Raw genomic sequence first — 19,555 nt, forward strand, 5'->3', positions numbered from 1 at the left:
ACAAAAAAATCATTTAGAAAATAGTCATATAAGATAAATTGTATTTAATAAACTGTATATACCTCATTTGACTGCAATATTATTATTATTAACAACAACAATAATATCTACAACGGACTATTTTGAATAAAATTACAACGAACTCTTTGAAAATTTGAGCAAACTGAATACTATTTTGAATAAACTGTATAGAGTATATAGCAACTTGAGTAAACAACAATACATCCATGTCTTCTAAAATTCAAGTAAACTGTATAGAGTGTCTGGCAATACTATTTTGAGTAAATTACAACAGATTTTTTTAAAATTTATCATAATTATAAATATATTCTTGATGTCTAAAAAGTTACAGATACCTCTTTAAAATTACAAATATTCTAACAAATACCCTCATACAATGAGTTGTAAAGAGGAAATTTTATTAAGATATTTATAATTTTAAAAATATATTTATAATTTTTTAAATAATAAAAAAATATTTATAATTATAATAAATTAGACGTGAAGATAACCTATTGTATTTACAATACCATTGAATATTACTAATTTTAATCACATAAATTAATGAATAGTATAAAATAAAATTTGGTCAACCATAATGTCATGAAAAATGAATTAAAGTTGTAGCTCCACATGAATCCATGTGGTCCAATATTAATACTTTGAATTGAGCAAACTTTAAGGACACTCAAACAATTTCAACCATATACTTATCTTTTCTTAACAATTATGGGACAAATTCAATATTGAATTTGAAGTATGGAAACAAGAAAAACATTTAATTTCTTTTACCTTTTTTTTTATGAGGAGTATTATGTAGTAGTCGTACGAATTTTACGACGAATTTAACTGAAAATATAAAAAATACAATTATTTTGTATTTCTTCAAAAAATAAAATAAAATGAAAATATTCTCAACCCATTTTTTTATGATATAATAAAATAATATATAATTTTTCATTACGTCCAAGGTGATACTAAAAATACTAATATTTTATTATAATAATCGAGCCATTTGATCATCGGATTCGACTAGAGAATATTAATAAAATTCTTGAAAGAGGTATTTTTATTCACCAATTTTATATGTTATATGGTATGAAAATCTTATTTAATAGAAGTTAAATGTGAAGGGAATATTTTATGAAAATTTTCCTTATTAATAAATTAAATTTGGAGAAAAATAGATTTTTTATTTCACTAAAGTCGTTGTCATAACATTTGTTGGGCTGAAATTATGTTTACATTTGGCCCATTAAAAAGGGTTTATGGGCCGGGCGGAGGAAAGAACAGGATTCAGATTTTACAGTCTGGGTTGGGCCCAATGGGTCCATACAGATGACAAGAATGCCCTCCGGAGAAATGGATATTCCACCTATCTCGAAAGTCAACCAACGGCTCTATCGTACATTTGACGCCATTTTCTTCCTTTACAAAATCTGATTGGTCAAAACTGCATAATAGTCTATACGGTTCCTAGCCGTAATAGTAAATTTTATTACCAATTTACCACAATTTCACACACTCCGTGTCGCTAAATTTTCACGCATCAACTGTCCCTTATATTTAGGAAGATATCTTGATCAACTGGGGTTCAATTGTGGGGCTTAAGCATCCCTTTTTTTCTTGATTGGAATGACCAAGAGTTTTGAGTATTGGGATTCTTGCTGGGAATTTTGTAGACTTAACTTCCAGATGTTTCTGTAGACGCCACTTTCTTGATCAGAGGGGTTTTCTCTTTTAAAGACCGTCTTCTTGATGGAAGCAGCTTCTGAAACTTGGAGATGGGATTGAGTCGTTGAAAGTGGCAACAATGGGGAGAATCTTGGGGGGGTTTGTGTTGCCGCTGTTGCTCTTGACAGGTATCGAGAATGGGGCTTTTTCTTTAATATGTTCTTGCCGCCGGTTTCTTGGATAAATGGACATTAATTCTGTCCAACTGTTTTCAAGATTTTACTTTGTTGCCGCCAACTGTTTGTGTCTATGTCTCAAGATTGATTGAAGTAATACATTGTTTAGATTCCATCCAAGTGTTTCCAAGATTTTACCTTGTTGCTGTTTCCTGCTTGTTATATGTGTGGCAAGATTGCCTGAGTTAACGTGCAAGGGTAATTTGAAGGGTATGTGGACAGGAAAATACTGTGGCATGATAATATCTAACCATATTATAAGTTGTCGTAAGATATTCCTGCCAATGGCCTTTTTGTTTCTTTCTTTGTTAAATTTGGATTTCGTGAAACAACAAAGTTATAAATGTATTTGAGAAGAGGAAAACATAATAGTGTGCGTATCTGTACTACTCTTTATTTCGTTTTCTACCCAGATTAAGACCTGAAAATCACTTTTTGGGTCTGCTGCAATGAGCATATTTAGATTTTTTAGGAAATTCTTGCTCTAAGAAGCAAGAGAAGTCAGGTCATATCATAATTGTGGTATGTATCTATTGGACAGGTTTTGTTTTTTCTCACTACATTACATGTGTATGCAGTTGTACTGAGCTTTTTGAATTTGTTTTCCCTTGATTCTACTATTACTACTTAGAAGCTATGTTATTTTTGCAGCTGGGTTACTAAATTGGAGTTTGATATCTCTCATTAATTTGGTGACTTCTCTTCTTTTCCAGTTGTCTTTCCCCAAAAGAGGTAATGGTTTGTTTTGAACTAGGCTACTTTACCTTGACACCTGCTATAATGGCATTTATCAACTGTCTATCTGCTCATTAGATTCACTGCCATTTCCCCTCAATAGACATGTTGGAAATATTGCTTTTTTTAAGTGTTTAATTTTCTAACTGTGTGTTTTGTCTTTTCTCTTCTCCTCTCTTTTCTGTATATTCTTCAGGATTTCGATTTAGATGGAGAGTCCTCTCTTTGTGGTTTGTTTTCATATACTCGGTTATCGTGATTGTTGTGCAAGTGATTTTTCTTACTCTATGTGCAATTCTGGGTTCGCAATGGAGCATTCAGGATGGCTGGTGGATAAAGCTATTTGGACTTATGAAGTAGGGCTGTTTATTCTTTATCTTGCTACTTCTGCATGGATGGATTATTTAAGTGCTGCACTTTTTCCTTCTTTTTACGTTATACATTACCTGATAACTATCTAATATGATATGCTTTGGCAGGGTCCATTCCTGGAGATCTCCCACTGTAATCTATTTCCTCCTTGTAGAATTATCAGCGACGCTTGTTGCTTTCATTGAGATCAACAGAAACAAGTTTGGCTTTACAGAATCTCGAGCTTCATGCTGGGGTTATTTGTCTTCAGTTCTTGAACACATAGGTTTGTCCAAGTTACTGTCAACCGCATTGGTTTGACTGTTAACCAGTTATAAGAAACAAAAGATCTGGTGAAGCATTCTTATATTCGTGCATGTTGTTACTCAAGTAAAGTTTTGCTTAAATATAACGTACAAACTCACTGGTGGAGAAAATACAACCAGAACTACTTTACAGAGATAGGTGTCTTCACAATTTTTAGGTCAATAATTGTTCTTCAAAAAAATTTGTTGTATTGTGGTTCTGCTAGGACTAGTCTGATTTGGATTTTTTACTGCATGCTCAAAAATGATGAGCCCTCAGTTATAATATCATCAGTTATTTCTTTCTGATTTTAATTCTATGTGCACAAGGGTTCGCGTAGAAACTCCACGCAGTGCAGGTCGCTTGTCACATATGCTGTGTTGTTTTGTTTTTGAAAAAAAACAAATATAAGTAAGGTCCAGTATCACAAAAAATTTCATATTTTGACTATGTTTATCTTCTTTTTCTGGTACCAAATGGAAGGTTATCGGCTTAGGTTGGTTTCCTGCTTAGTTCTGCCTGCTGTGCAGTTGGCTTCGGGGATCAGCAATCCTTCTTGGATTTCTTTACCTCTGTTCATTTGCAGCTGTGTTGGTCTTGTTGATTGGTCCTTAACGAGCAACTTTTTAGGCCTTTTCAGGTATTTCATCCTTTTAATACTTTAAAATTTGGTCTTTCATTCTGAAAGGATAATCTGAAACCGAAAGTCCACAAATTAATTTCAGAAATTTAGTTTTCCATCACTGCTTATGTTCTCATGATTTGAAGGTGGTGGAAGCTGCTCCAGGTATATGCTGGCTTCACCATTTTCCTACTTTACGTGTATCAGCTTCCTATTGGATTTCCGCAATCATTTCAAATGATAGCTGACTTGATTGGCCTATACAAAGCATCTGTTGATTCCGATTGGCAAGAAATTTGTTCTGGTATTTCTCTGATGGTGTTCTACTATATGGTACGCATTTGTTGTCTTAGGTTCCAATTTGACCTGTAATTTGCATGCTGTCTATAATTCACTTAAGAATAATTTGGATGTACGGTGTACATAACATGTTTAAACAGTCTTGATTTATATGTCTTTTATATGTATCATTGTCTCTCTTCTACTGCAGATAAATCTTTTAAAGTGAAAAGGTTTTATTTCTTGTTTTAATGGCTATGGACTAAGTATGCCTGATATGCATGTTGAAAAAGTTCTATTTCTTGATTTCAAGGCTCCGTACCTCTTTTCACATTATGCCTCTTAAAGTGCAGAAAATATCTATTACTTGTATTTGTTTTGTTGGTGCATGCACGACGGATCTGCATGTGCAAATTCTGTCAGACTGATTTCTCTGACATGGAGAAGGAAGTGTTATTTTGAAGATCATGGTAGAGAGAAATACTATTGTTAGGAATATTGAAGGGCTCTTGTCTTCCATCCTTATCTCCTGTAATACGCCATCCTGTCAGTTCTCTCAATCTGTACAGTCCATACACCTCCATTCTTTTAATTTCATAGTCTGTCCCCCAGACAATGGACAACAAATATTTTTTATAACAGGGAATTGTGACGATTACACAACAGTTCCTTAGGTAGTTGAACTAGAAAGTTAACTTGCATTGGGGGAAGAAATTTTTTAAGTAATGATTCAATGGTGCATTTGAACAACTAATTACTCATTCTGGAATACATGTGCAGCTCTCTTTCGTAAAACATGATTTACAAGACATGGAATTCATGATGTCCATGAGACAAGGCAGCTTAACTGAGCAACTTCTTCCCTCAAAAAGTTCTTTCTTTGTTCGTCAGTTGAGGTAAATGCTGCTCATTGATTTCATTTAATTATTTTACTTGCATTTGACATTCTGGATGAGATAGCAAATATCTTTAGAGGAACATTAGCAAAGTCAATCTTGGTTCACAAGGATGAACATAAATATTTTTTCTCTTGGATTTTAGGAGAGCTAGTATAATTATTGAGACGATCTTCCTCAATAATATTCTTTTGTATGGAAAGTAGTACTCATGTCTTCTCCTATTATAATGCTTTAAGTTTCAAGGATTAAGTAGCATAAATTGGGGGGTTGAATCAGAATATTCTTTTTCTTATAACTTATACTTTCTTATGTTAAGGTTTTATGCCATCTCCCCTTTCATAAGTTAAATCGTTTCTCTGGTTTGTAGGTCTGGTGTAAGGCACACCAATATTTTACTGAGGGGAACTGTTTTCAGGTTTTTCAGTATCAACTGGTTCACTTATGGCTTCCCTGTACGTAGTTACAAACTCGAGATTGTTTTCATCAATGCATGCATGTGCATTAAACTCTTGTTCACTGGTGGATAAAACATACTACTTAATCTGTAAATGGTTTACAATAATACAACATTTTAGCATTCTCTTTGCATTTTCCATTCTTATATTTTAAATTTCAGATGTAAATATGACAGATATCGTTGTTCGCTCTCTCGTACTGGAGCTTCCATTTTGCAAGTATATGTGCATTTGGATTACTTGCGTATGTTGGGTATGTTTTGTATGCTTTCCCGTCCTTGTTCCGGTTGCATCGGTTGAATGGGTTGCTTCTTGTGTTCATTCTCTTGTGGGCTGTGAGCACATATGTTTTCAATGTGGCTTTTGCATATGTGAACTGGAAACTTGGCAAGGTACCTCCTTATCTTAATCCTCAACTTGAGTTTGTGAGCCCTTAGTTTGGGTGAAGTTTATGATTATTTTTCCATTTTACCCAGGATATGGAGATCTGGGAGATGGTTGGATTGTGGCATTATCCTATCCCTGGGTTCTTCCTTCTAGCACAATTCAGTCTTGGAATTCTTGTAGCTCTTGGCAATCTTGTAAACAACTCAGTATTTCTATGCCTGTCAAATGAGGAGCAGTCCTCTAATGAGAATCAGATTGAGGAAGGTACAGATGTTTATGCTAACGGTGTCAGTTTGAAATTCAAGTCTTATCTGAAGACTTGCTCTCGCATTGAGTGGTGGGCACCCGCCACACCACAAAACTAACTCAATCTGGGAAACCCTAACCTGCAAGAGACATCATTGAATGTGAAGGAACTACCAAGAGTTCATTTACTTATGCAAAAACATTCCAATTGCATGCATCTCTTAAGTGGTTCTAGCCATCCAAGAGTACAATCCACAAAATTTCACATAAGTAATCCAACATATATCTTGCGGACAGTTATCAAAATATATCAGACCATTTCCTAGCCACAATTTCTTTTCTCCCTGGAGTTGGCCTCACCTATTTAAGTTTTGATTGCTTCCTTAATCGCCACTGCCTGCAATTATACTGCTTATTTAGCCTCGGAAAAATCAAATGTGTGTTGTTTGATTGTTAATACGTTAAGTCAGAATACGGATGTGAAACTGGAAGAATTGCCCTCGTAATAGTTTGGCTGCTATTATCCATTTTCGGAGAAAAAATATCTGGTGCAATCTTCCACAGTGGTTAGGAAATTCTTACTTGCGACATGTTGCCTTGCGTCATGCCTTATTAAATGCTTGTTGCATCTCAAGTTAAGAGTGAGCAAAAGACTCTATGTTTATTTTGGATGTGTACTCTATGTTCCTTTTGATAGAGTTAGATTCTTCTTGCTGTTGCCATGCTTGTTTTGTGAAATCTTTTCTACTCAATTCTACCTGTCTTTCAAATTGATCTAGACTACTCTATTTACTCTGTGTATATGGTTGCAGTGAAAGAAGATGCCAAGGTCTTGATTGTGGCTACAATTGCTTGGGGGCTGCGGAAATGTTCTCGACCTATTATGCTGTTGCTGATTTTCCTAATAGCTACAAAACCTGGTTTAATTCATGCTGTTTATAGTATGTCAAAATATGAAGTTTGGATTTTTAATTTTACTACTGGTCTGCTTGTTTTATAACCAAGTGCAATTTTCTTTAATTTCAGTGATATTCTTCTTTGTGTACCTTTTGAGCCATAAAGTCGATGCAAGAATGCGCCAAGCCCTTATTCTTCTGAGCGAGGCTCATTTTGCGATTTTATATATTCTTCAGCTTAATCTTGTCTCTCGAAAACTGGAACAGAAAGGCTCTATAAGTTTGGAAGTGTTGTCACAATTAGGTGTGGGTTTATTCATCTAAATTCCTTAATTGTTTGGCTAATCACTGTTCAATGTTGTCTAGCATTTTTCCATTTATTCCATACTACTTATGTTTTATGTTTGCTAACTTGTTTATAAAATGTTTGTAGGTCTCCTTGAAAGGGATAGTACTTGGGACTTCCTGGAAATAGCTCTGCTTGCATGCTTTTGCGCCATTCATAACCATGGTTTTGAAATGTTGTTCTCATTTTCTGCCATTGTTCAGCACACACCTTCTCCTCCAATTGGATTTAGCATTCTGAAAGCCGGTTTGAACAAATCGGTTCTTTTGTCAGTTTATGCCACCTCCAACACAAGGGATGACTGTGAGAATCATTCCCATGGTACTGTAACCTTTTCAAAGGATAACTTGTTGGCATACTCCTGTTTCATTTGTTATTTTGAGCTATATTAGACGCAGAGTTCCATTCTAGAAATATGCATGCCATCAGATTTTAGGGACCTTAAAAATACTCAATCATCAATTGCTCCCCTATAGTTTTTGGTGCAACAATGTGCTTGATCCCCTTTTTTCAGGAAAAAAAAATCAATTATGCATGATGGTAATGGTGCTTCTCAAAAATATTTACTCTTTTGGACTAAACATGTATATGCTAATTTTGTTCCATCTTTCAGAAAGAAGGGTGGCACTGTATCTGACTGCAATTGGAGAGAAGTTCTTATCTCTTTACAGATCATTTGGAACCTACATTGCTTTCCTGACCATTCTTCTCGCGGTGTACCTTGTGAGACCTAATTACATATCATTTGGTTATGTTTTCCTTCTCCTTTTCTGGATCATCGGGAGACAGCTTGTTGAGAGGACCAAAAGGCGTCTATGGTTTCCACTCAAAGCATATGCAATTACGGTTTTTTTATTCATTTATATTTTGAGCATTTTTCCCACTTTCGAGATGTGGATGTCCAAAAAAGTCGATCTTTATGTATGCTTTGGGTATGATGCTGAAGCTGCTTTGTTGGAAAATCTTGGGGAGTCTCTGGCCATTGTGATTGTCATGCAACTTTACAGCTACGAGAGAAGACAAAGCAGATGCATAATACCGGAAGATCCTGATTCATTGCAGCTGGGAATATTGGGGTTCACTAAACGATTTCTGATCTGGCACAGTCAAAAGATTTTGTTTGTTGCCCTGTTCTATGCTTCATTGTCTCCAATAAGTGCATTTGGCTTTCTGTATCTTCTTGGTCTCGTTTTGTCTACTGCCCTGCCTAAAGCTTCCAGAATACCATCGAAAGCATTCGCAATTTACACAGGATTTCTGGTTACAGCTGAATATCTGTTTCAGATGTGTGGTAAACTTGCTAAAATGTTTCCTGGACAAAAGCACCACGATTTGGCGCTTTTCCTGGGTTTACAGGTATATAGACAAAGTTTTGAGGGCCTAGAAGCAGGCTTGAGGGCAAAAGTGCTGGTGATTGCTGCATGTACCCTTCAGTATAATGTTTTCCGCTGGTTGGAAACAATGCCACGTTCCCTTCTGAATGAAGGGATATTACAGGAACCCTGTCCTTTATTTGTTTCAGCTGAAGATGTTTTGACTGTTCGTCCAACTTCCAATGGGAGTAACCGGACATTACCTGAATCTAGTTCTAGTGACTTTTCTGCACAAAGGGCAAGAAGCAACTCATGGCCTTTAATGCCTGGTAATGATCAAACATCTGAGGACTCGTCCTCCAGTAGAAGCACTCACAATGGAAATAATAGAAAATATTCATTTGGTTATATCTGGGGAAGCATGAAGGAAAATCCCAAATGGAATAAGAAAAGGATTGTCGCTCTGAGACAGGAGAGATTTGAAATGCAGAAGACAACACTAAAAGTTTATTTGAAGTTTTGGATGGAGAACATGTTCAACCTCTTTGGCCTGGAGATCAATATGATAGCACTACTACTTGCCAGTTTTGCTTTATTGAATGCCATCTCTATGTTCTATATTGCATGTCTCGCTACATGTGTTCTGTTGGGACGTCCTATCATACGTAAACTGTGGCCTGTGTTTGTCTTTCTGTTTGCTACCATTCTTCTTGCCGAATACTTTGCTATGTGGAAGAATGTCATTACTTTGGATGAGCATGATTCGGACACCCATGGGCATTGCCATGATTGCTGGAAGAACTCAAAAATATATTTTCACTTTTGTGTGAAGTGTTGGTTGGGTATGATTTTCTTCCTTTGTTATCTGCTACTCATTAAAATATAGAACTTTCTTTATCTTAATGTGGTAGCTTTCTCCTTTATGCAAATTACCTTAACAGTTTCAGATAGTTCAAAAAGTTTTTAGAAGCTTGCGAGTTTTCTTTTTTTTCTTTGTTGTAAGTCAAATAATCACATGATATTTATTTAACAGAAGTGTGGACATATCATCTGAGACCTGTTGACGTTGACTATGTGTTTGCTGTATTGTTTCATTAAAGCTCCCAAAAGAGGCACTTCACCTGGAAAGCTATATCTCCTTGCCCTGAAATACCAATAGAATTAGATCATGCCTGAGCAATTTGTTATCATGCTTGATGTTCTCTGTCAAACTCTAATTTTCCAAATTAGTTTGCTGATCCTTTTTTGCTTTTCTTAACCCCGACAGGGATTGTGGTTGATGATCCTCGCACACTGATCAGTTATTTTGTGGTCTTCATGGTCGCATGTTTTAAACTCCGTGCAGACCGTGCATCAAGTTTTTCAGGGTCATTTACTTATCACAAGATGGTTTCTCAGCGGAAAAATGCTTTTGTCTGGCGAGATCTCTCATTTGAAACCAAAAGCATGTGGACATTTCTGGACTATTTGAGGGTTTACTGCTACTGTCATCTATTAGATCTAGTACTTTCTCTGATTTTAATTACAGGAACTCTGGAGTATGACATCCTGCACCTTGGATACCTTTGCTTTGCTCTTATTTTCTTCCGTATGAGGCTTACCATACTAAAGAAGAAAAATAAGATCTTCAAGTATTTGCGTGTATACAATTTTGCTGTAATTGTTCTCTCTCTGGGTTATCAGTCTCCTTTTATTGGTGATTTTAATGCGGGGAAGTGTGGAACCATTGATTACATTTATGAGGTGATTGGTTTCTACAAGTATGATTATGGATTTCGGATTACATCAAGATCTGCATTGGTAGAAATTATCATTTTTGTCCTGGTATCATGTCAATCATATATGTTTGCTTCCTCAGAGTTTGATTATGTATTTCGATATCTTGAAGCGGAGCAAATTGGTGCTATTGTACGGGAGCAAGAGAAGAAAGCTGCTTGGAAAACTGAACAGTTGCAGCATATTCGTGAGTCCGAAGAGAAGAAACGTCAGCGTAACTTACAAGTGGAGAAGATGAAATCAGAGATGCTCAACCTACAAATCCAGCTCCATGGTATGAATTCTGCTACAGCTTGTCCCACTGCTTCACCTACTAATGAAGGCTTGAGAAGACGGAAGAATGCTTTACTTAATCTGCAAGACACTGGCAACCTTGAGAAACAGGATAGCAATATTAATCCTGATTCAGTTTTCCTTTTCAATGTGTATGAATCTCCCAGAAGCGCAAGAGCAGAAACTCCATTTGCCGTAGACTCTACAAAGCACCCAATGGATGCTTCTATCAGTGAGATAACTGAACTTGGGGAGGATGCAAGTGATTATGCTATTAATGATTATGACAAAGTAAAGAAAGGTAAAACCCAGTCAAACGAAAACCCTTTAGCTTCGGCTGTACAATTGATAGGTGATGGTGTTTCTCAAGTACAGTCAATTGGAAATCAGGCAGTTAGCAATCTTGTGAGCTTTCTGAATATCGCACCTGAAGATTCAGATTCAAATGAGCCGTCAACTTTGGAAGATGGATTTTCTAACGAGAAAAGGATCCCAGATATTAAACAGACACATTTGAGCAGTTCATCTTCTCTGCAGTCTGACAAGAGTAGAACTCCGAGCTCTGCAAGTCTGCAGATTGGACGAATAGTCCGTCATATATGGTCCCAGATGCGATCGAACAATGATGTGGTCTGTTACTGTTGTTTTGTTCTTGTTTTCCTTTGGAATTTCAGTTTGCTTTCTATGGTTTACTTGGCTGCTCTCTTTCTATATGCACTCTGCGTCAATACTGGGCCAAATTACATCTTCTGGGTTATAATGCTAATCTATACGGAAATTTATGTTTTGGTTCAGTATTTGTACCAAATAATGATCCAGCATTGTGGTTTCAAAATCCAGTCCAGCCTTCTACGTGAGTTGGGGTTTCCTACTAAAAAGATAACATCGTCATTTGTTATCAGTTTACTGCCTCTGTTTTTGGTGTATTTATTTACTCTAATACAGAGCTCTATAACTGCAAAAGATGGTGAATGGTTTTCGGTAGGATTTACTAATTGCAAAGGGGGTTTGCTCAGTCGAGTGGAGTTTCATTCTGTCTCTAGCTGGAGTGAGAAAGCAAAGAAGGTTTTCCAGTTAATAAAACAGGTGGTTGGATTGGTGGTCAGTAGCTGTTCTAGATACTGGAAATCACTGACACAAGAAGCAGAATCTCCTCCATACTTTGTTCAATTGTCCATGGATGTCAAAGTGTGGCCAGAGGATGGGATTCAACCGGAGAGGATTGAATCTGGAATCAATCAGCTGCTGCAGCTTGTACATGATGAAAACTGCAAGTGTGAAATGCCAAAGCGCTGCCCCTGTGCAAGCAAGGTTCAAATTCGAAGCATTGAAAAGAGTTCTGAAGACACTAATGTGGCCTTGGCTGTTTTTGAAGTGGTTTATGTTGCTTCTTCAACAGACTGTAGGCCATCAGAACAGTTCAAATCTCTTACTCCGGCGGCTGATGTAGCGAAGGAGATCCTTAAAGCACAACACTGGGGGCTTGCTGAAGTAGTTGGATTTCCTTACCCCATACTTTCAGTAATTGGGGGCGGAAGACGAGAAATTGATCTATATGCCTATATATTTGGTGCTGACTTGATCGTTTTCTTTCTGGTTGCCATATTCTACCAGTCGGTCATTAAAAATAAAAGTGAATTTCTTGAGTACTATCAATTTGAGGATCAATTCCCAAAAGAGTTTGTATTTATTTTAATGGTAAGGACATATCCTCTTCTGTCCTGTGGGGATGTATTGTAAAACGGGGAAAAGTTAAAATAACATGTTACAAATAATAATAATAAACAAGGAGAAAACGCTGCTATATCTACGTGAATTGTCAAATGATTGTCTTCCAAAAGTAAACCATGTGGCTCAACTTGATTCAATGAGTCCTGATTTTCGGTGGAGTCTCTTGTGAGCGTGAAATACTGCATATGCAAATGTGAATATCCTTGATTATGCCCCTACATGCTTATTTGTTTTCCTGATGTGCTTGGATTTCCTTTTGCAGATAATCTTCTTCTTGATTGTTGTTGATCGCATCATATACCTATGTTCATTTGCTACGGGAAAGGTCATCTTTTACGTTTTCAACCTCATTCTTTTCACTTATGCTAGCACTGAGTATGCTTGGAGTATGGATACTTCGCGGCAGAATACTGCTGGGCTGGCCCTTCGGGCAATATATCTTACTAAAGCAATTTCTCTGGCCTTACAAGCAATGCAAATTCGTTATGGCGTGCCCCATCGAAGCACATTGTATCGCCAGTTCCTAACCAGTGAAGTTTCTCGTGTTAACTATCTTGGGTACAGGCTCTATCGAGCTTTGCCTTTCTTATATGAATTGCGATGCGTCCTAGATTGGTCATGCACGACCACATCATTGACAATGTATGACTGGCTGAAGGTGAGTTTTACAAGTTTCCATTAGTTGCTGCTCTAAGTATATTTCTTATGACTCCTTGTTTTTCCATGGTGGTTGTCACTGGAAACCATGCTGGAAATTTTACGAGCAAGTGAATCAGATGTCTAATAGTAACAGGTGCCCAACTTCAAGTGGGTTCAGATTTTTTAAATAGGGAAAGGAGAATCCAGGATTACTGGTTGGATAGACTGATGACTTCCCTGCATAAAATCATAGGTAAAAAGTAAAGAATTGACATGCACTAGAATGAGACAAAGAAACTGTAGCTAGTAGCTAGATGCAGGGACTCCATGTGGTGAAACTCTGTCTCAGTGTGATTACTGGTTTGTTTCATTGCACATAAGAGGAGAGGCAGCATAGATTGGCCAACCCCTCGAGTAACATGAGAAATGACTCCAGCTTTTCTTTATTTGGCAAAGAGCGAACCAATACACCAACAGCCTTATGCAAGTAGAAGTTTTACGTGGCCTTCATCTTCAGGTTTAGCTAATGGATTCGCTGGATGGGTATCTGAGCAGGAGTTGTGTGGTACCCACTATCCAGAACACAAAGCCTGAGAACGACTATAGAACATTATTAAAATCATTTAAAAAATAATAAAATATCAGCTAAAATTTAAAGTCAGAACTGCAAAAAGTGGTTGTATGTCAATGCAAGTTGAAGGAAAGTACTCACTGGGAGAAAGTTTAATTTGAAACTCCAAACCAATGTAAAGATGCAACACATATTGTGCTTCTCTATAACATCTTTAAGAATAATTAAAATAATATTAGATTTATATTAGACTATTCCATTTCTCCAAAATTTATTCTATTATATTACCATAAACTTAATGATCAGAAAAGACGAAAATTATTATATTGCTGAAAGATAGAAGATAAGTTATTTAATATTTAATAAATTCTTATATTTTCTAATAAATGTTTATGAGAACTAGTTTTTTAATGTATCCTATGTTGGTAAATTCAGAGTCTCAAGTTTTGTGCTTATGTGCGATTTTTCGAAAAGAAGGGTCCAATTTGTGAATTGAAAGTGTTGACTTGTTTGATGATACTGGGAATATATGACAGCAACCCACCTTTTTCATCTATTTAGCCTCCTATTTGATTTAGTTGAACATCTCAGCTAAATAATAAATTTAAAATGGTCACTGATATTCTTGTATCCTTTTTCAGTTGGAGGACATAAACGCGAGCTTGTATCTTGTGAAATGTGATAATGTACTGAACAGGGCTTCGCATAAACAAGGAGAGAAGCAGACAAAGATGACCAAGTTCTGCAATGGAATATGTCTATTCTTTATACTTATATGTGTTATTTGGGCTCCAATGCTGGTAAGCAATTCTGGAATAATTCTGCTCTGCAATAAATTACTAAATGTGTTATTATAGAAAAGGCAAAAAGCTAACTGTGAGGAAAAATGTCCTATCTATCTCATTTTAGTTTTTGATGCTCGCTGAAATTTTTTGTGTATGTAAATCTTATTAAATGATTGGATGATTTGTATATTTTTAGTTGGTTTTCTTGATGTTATTTGTTTTGAGGATTGGCTGGAAAAGAGGAATGGGTGGGGGGTGGGAGGAAAAGCAAGAATTTAGAAAATGTAATAAGAAAGGTAGGTACAAGGAGCTACTGGCATTGATATTTGGACCAAGAAATTAAGAAAACTTCATTACTTAACATAGAATCCATATTTAACATAGTATCTTTTGGAATGTGGATGAGTTCCTTCTGGAATTCAATTATTTCGGTGGATAAGCATGCCAGAGATAGTGCTCAAACATAGCATATTAGAGTAATTTTGAAGACACTCAGAGCTCCATAAAAGAGTTCCAGAAGATGCCAGCGAATACTGAAACGAGGCTATGCAGTATGCCTCATTATGCTTTCATCACGTACTTCACTTTCGGAGTTCGACATGTCGTATAAGTATGATATCATACTTGATTGCTAGTGGAAAGAGTGAATAAGCACACAATTTTTTGAACTTTTAGTTGCTAGGCCGTCAAAAACAATAGGCGACCATCAAAATTAAGATTTCTTGTTTGCTAGTTGTCATTTTCTCACCATAAAGACACTGATATAAAATAAAAAAAGTAAGATTTTCCTTCATTATCTTGCTTCCTATAAGCGTATCTAGAATCCTTTTGGTTCTTATGGTTATATATAAAAAAAAAACCACTCTTTTCTGTCATTCACACGTTATTCTTGATTTCATTTCCTTCAAATGGAAGATGTGCTTCTTTTGTTATTTAGGTGCTTAAAAGTCTTATTCGTCGAGTGAAATATATTCTGGTGAGTATGTGAGCTCATTAATTGCTGATATTATCATAGGTTGAATATCAAGTGGGACATAGTTTACTAGAAAAGTTCATTTCCTATTCTTGAATTAGCCACCATTAATAACATTTTGAAGGTTTCCTGTTTTGAAGGGACACTGACCTTTCTCTTACAGATGTACAGTAGCGGTAATCCAACAAATATCGCAAATCCGATCAATGATGCCAGTTTTCAATTGGACATCAAGACAAATGGAGGCAGATTGACCTTGTATCAAACAACGCTTTGTGAAAGAATTGCGTGGGATAATGTCAATGCAGATGCTGATCTTGATCTCCAACATTATTTGGATTCATATAATGTGAAAGACATTCAGCTCATTTGTTGCCAAGCTGATGCAAGTTCTCTATGGCTTGTCCCTGATGTGGTTCAGAAGCATTTTATCCGGTCCCTTAATAGTAGCAGCATGGACATCAGGTTTTCTTGGGTACTTATGAGAGACCGACCAAAAGGCAAGGAAATGGTGAAATATGACAGAAGTGTCGATCCATCAAATCTTCCAAAACCATCAGAAGTTGAGGCGGTTCTGAATGGTTCCTTGAGTAGCTTTAGGATTTATAATATTTATCCAAGATTTTTCCGGGTCACTGGTTCTGGAGAAATTAGACCTTTCGAGCAGGAGGTATGCTTTCCAACTTTTTGTTTGTACCGTCGAATACATATCGGCAGTTTATATCTTCTACTTCTTTGGTAACAGAAATTTATTCAGATGCACTATAAAGTTGTGGTAACTTGCTTTAAGCCTTTGGACTATCTTACCTTGATTGTTGTCGTGGTTATCTGTAACTTAGAGTGATCTCATTACTGCCTTTAACTTTGAGATGAATTACGACAACTTGAGAGGTCAATCTGTTAATTGTTGTCAGGTAAATGATGTCAGTGCGAACATTGTCTTACATCATGCGATCCATGAATGGTGGTCATTCCATGATATCAATTCATTGGACGCATATGGCTGTGGAGTTTTGTCCGGGCCTATGGCCGTCATTGTATCAGAGGAAACCCCACGTAAGTATTGATGAGATTTCAACATTGAAAGAAAGAATGTAACGGTTGTGTTATTAATCCATGAAATTCTTGCAGAGGGATTTCTTGGTGAGACTCTCAGCAAATTCAGTATTTGGGGTCTCTATATCACATTCGTCCTTGCAGTTGGTCGGTTTATTAGAATGCAATGCTCTGACTTACGGATGAGAATACCATACGAGAATCTTCCTTCATGCGACAGGTAATAGGGGACATTTTCCTTTATCCAAATTTACCAAATTTTTGCTGATTCCTTTCATAATTCTTTCCTCATTGGGCCCCATTTTTTTGTCTATTCCGCAATGATGTTATAAGTTTTTGTTCATTACTCCAGGTTGATTGCCATCTGTGAGGATATATACGCAGCAAGAGCAGAAGGTGAACTTGGAGTTGAAGAGGTACTCTACTGGACGTTGGTGAAGATTTATAGATCGCCACATATGCTGCTCGAGTACACTAACCCTGACTAGTTTTGGCGGGTCGAAGGCTATTATTGTACACTAAACCACAAACTGCTGATGATAGGATTGACTAACCTCCGATAGATGATACTGACTGAGAGTGTAAAATGCAGTTCCATATACTTCTCAACATGTGTTTTTTTCCGTCTACGTTGAGAAGCATCTCAATTGTTGAGTGTTTTCATGATGAAAATAGCCTCTAACTCTAGGGTCAGGAAAGAAGCCTATATCATTATTTCCCATGTGTAACTGTACCATAATGATAATGAATGAATCCATGTTTCTGCTTCTATTTCCAAGTGTTATGGTAGTCGACAGCGGCCTGATTGTTGCAAGAAATGGTGGGCTTCTTGCTACAAACAAAAGGGGTCCGAACGGATTTATTCAGACTCTTCTTGAGTTTAGAGCATACCCCTCTTGAAGCTTTTGCTGCATTGTCCATATGCCTACCGCATTCTAGCATTTCCTCACTGCTGCTGCAAGAAACACATCAACAATGTACAACTCGTGTCACCTCAAAAATTCGGCTTAAAGTAGCCAAAAAGAGACATTTAATCAAACAACTGGAGATTGAAGCAAACAGAGGAAAATAGCACTTCACACTGGAATCAGATTCATGGAACCTAAATGGCATCAGGTTTAATGGGCTTTTCTTCAATTCGGATATGAAGCAAGAGTACATACAATTAATTACCTTCAATATACAAATCTCATGAAAAGACGATCAAATGGATAGAGGACAACGTTCGGAGTCTCCAGCTTTTGTTACCGGCGGGGTTCGTAGATCTTGAGCTTTGTTGCGTCTCGGATAAGCACGGGGTCGTGGCCAGGAACAGCCTGCAACCAGTCGAGGGGATCGCGCAGCTCCATGATTTCTGGATGGCGCCGACGCAGGCACCCTCGTCTAGAACGGTGAGGCTGTGGAACTAGAGTTAGGGTTTGGATGGGAGGAACAACATGATTATGATAATTCTTTAACGATTATTTGAGCGGCAGAGAATTGAGAATTAGGGTATGGAAGTTGGGGAAATTGGGATGCAATTATTGGGTGGAGCAATATATGTAAAAGTAAAGTGACTGAAATACAGGAGATGAAAAAAAATTGCTTCTTTGCGCCGCCAGAGAGGAGCGGAGTCGGTGACCAGTTGATTTCTCCTCCGGTGGAATGTGTTGAGTCACCTTGCACGCCATCGTTTCTACTGAATCACCACACATGTCATCGTTTATGCTGAGTCAGCACCTCACACGTCATAGTGCACAACTGAGTCATCCCCACACGTCATCGCCAAACGCTGAGTCAGCCCCACACGTCATGACTAAAAGCTGAGTCAGCACAACACGCACTTCCCTTCATCTTCCCCCCCCCCCCTCCCAACAAGAAAAAAAACCTCTTCCACCCACCTCTCCCTCTCTGTCAGATTGAGTTAGGTAGGTGTGTGATGGAAATAGCTTGTAAATAAAAATATCTCCCATATTGAAAGAATAAATAAATTCATAATGAGATATGTCTCTTTAAATTTCAAAATGAAAATTTGAGGAGATGAAAATATATAAATATATATATACATACACACTTGGCACTTGAACACGTGGCACGTGCTTGAAATGAAATGAATAATTTCATTTATTTATTTTCAAAATTAATTTTATTTAATTTATAAAAATTGAATTTTGAATTTTCCGACAAAAATGGAAGAAATATGCCTGTAATTTTCTTTTCAAAAAGTTGTGCACCTTTTCTGATATATGAACTATATATAATAAATTATACCATTATGATAAATAAAAATTATACTTGAAGTTAATGTCCTCATTGAAAAAAAAATTTTAAATTAGTGATAAATATAAAGAGTAATTGAATAAATAATGAAAAGAGTCCTTTACGTCGTTGAGTTAAATCATAGGTATAAATTATTATTTTAGATTATAAGATGAGATTATATATGTGTGTTATATATAATTATTTTAATAAATTTTAAATTCCAAAATAAAGTATTATAAAAATATGAGTATATAAAATATTTTTACTTTTTTATTTTATTTTTAGAATCTCTTTGGACAGAAGGTGAATAAAATAAAATTTTTATAATGAGGCTATTAGGAGAAAATCATGTTATAAATAACTTTAAAGATAGTTAACATAAAATATATTGCTAGATTGAAATAGAAATTATATCTATAAATCAGGAATAATTACACTTTCCTTTCCTGAGGTCAAAATTCATGAAATTTATTGATATTAACAAAATATTGAATGAAAATTGATATTTACCCTCAATTGACTTATTACTGACTTATTTTAGGTCAAATAATTTTTTTGGAATAAACTACCCTTATAATGGTGAAAATCTACCTCATCACATGCATTAATGTGTAAAGAAGTATGAGGATAATTTGGTCATAAAAAAATTTATTTGACCTACAATAAGTTAGTAATAAGTTAATCGGTGGTAAATATACATTTATTTATATTTTTTAATATCAGCAAATTTGGTGAATTTTGACTACCGAAGGGACTTATTTGTTA

The 19,555-nt window shown here is 36.2% G+C and overlaps 1 protein-coding gene and 1 long non-coding RNA gene across 7 annotated transcripts; one reads left to right on the plus strand and one right to left on the minus strand.

Annotated features, from left to right (window-relative positions):
* Nucleotides 1-1,460: 1,460 nt before the first annotated feature.
* LOC105165271 (piezo-type mechanosensitive ion channel homolog) lies at nt 1,461-17,320 on the plus strand. Of its 6 annotated transcripts, XM_011084231.3 has the most exons (21): nt 1,461-1,862; nt 2,562-2,642; nt 2,842-3,001; nt 3,125-3,282; nt 3,786-3,942; nt 4,071-4,257; nt 4,984-5,099; nt 5,470-5,554; nt 5,734-5,949; nt 6,034-6,208; nt 7,003-7,131; nt 7,217-7,390; nt 7,520-7,753; nt 8,046-9,587; nt 10,013-12,492; nt 12,788-13,183; nt 14,377-14,535; nt 15,657-16,163; nt 16,408-16,549; nt 16,625-16,769; nt 16,902-17,320. In XM_011084231.3, exons 1-21 carry the CDS (start codon nt 1,814-1,816, stop codon nt 17,035-17,037), a joined length of 7,428 nt encoding a protein of 2,475 aa, XP_011082533.1. In that variant the 5' UTR covers nt 1,461-1,813; the 3' UTR covers nt 17,038-17,320. The 6 variants fall into 6 exon arrangements, with proteins under 6 accessions (XP_011082533.1, XP_011082534.1, XP_088737350.1 ...); XM_088881224.1 differs by lacking the exons at nt 1,461-1,862; nt 2,562-2,642; nt 2,842-3,001; nt 3,125-3,282; nt 3,786-3,942 and adding an exon at nt 4,627-4,766 and having other exon boundaries at nt 4,137-4,257; XM_011084232.3 differs by lacking the exons at nt 1,461-1,862; nt 2,562-2,642; nt 2,842-3,001; nt 3,125-3,282; nt 3,786-3,942 and having other exon boundaries at nt 4,101-4,228.
* LOC110012106 (uncharacterized) lies at nt 17,240-18,585 on the minus strand. The gene is made up of 2 exons (XR_002287183.2): nt 17,723-18,585; nt 17,240-17,504 (listed from the first exon to the last, which is right to left on the minus strand). It is a non-coding gene; the product is annotated as an uncharacterized LOC110012106 (long non-coding RNA).
* Between the last annotated feature and the right edge of the window lie 970 nt (nt 18,586-19,555).

This window comes from Sesamum indicum, linkage group LG6, assembly GCF_026168435.1.
Source record: "Sesamum indicum cultivar Baizhima isolate 11 linkage group LG6, ASM2616843v1, whole genome shotgun sequence".
Classification (NCBI taxonomy): domain Eukaryota; kingdom Viridiplantae; phylum Streptophyta; class Magnoliopsida; order Lamiales; family Pedaliaceae; genus Sesamum; species Sesamum indicum.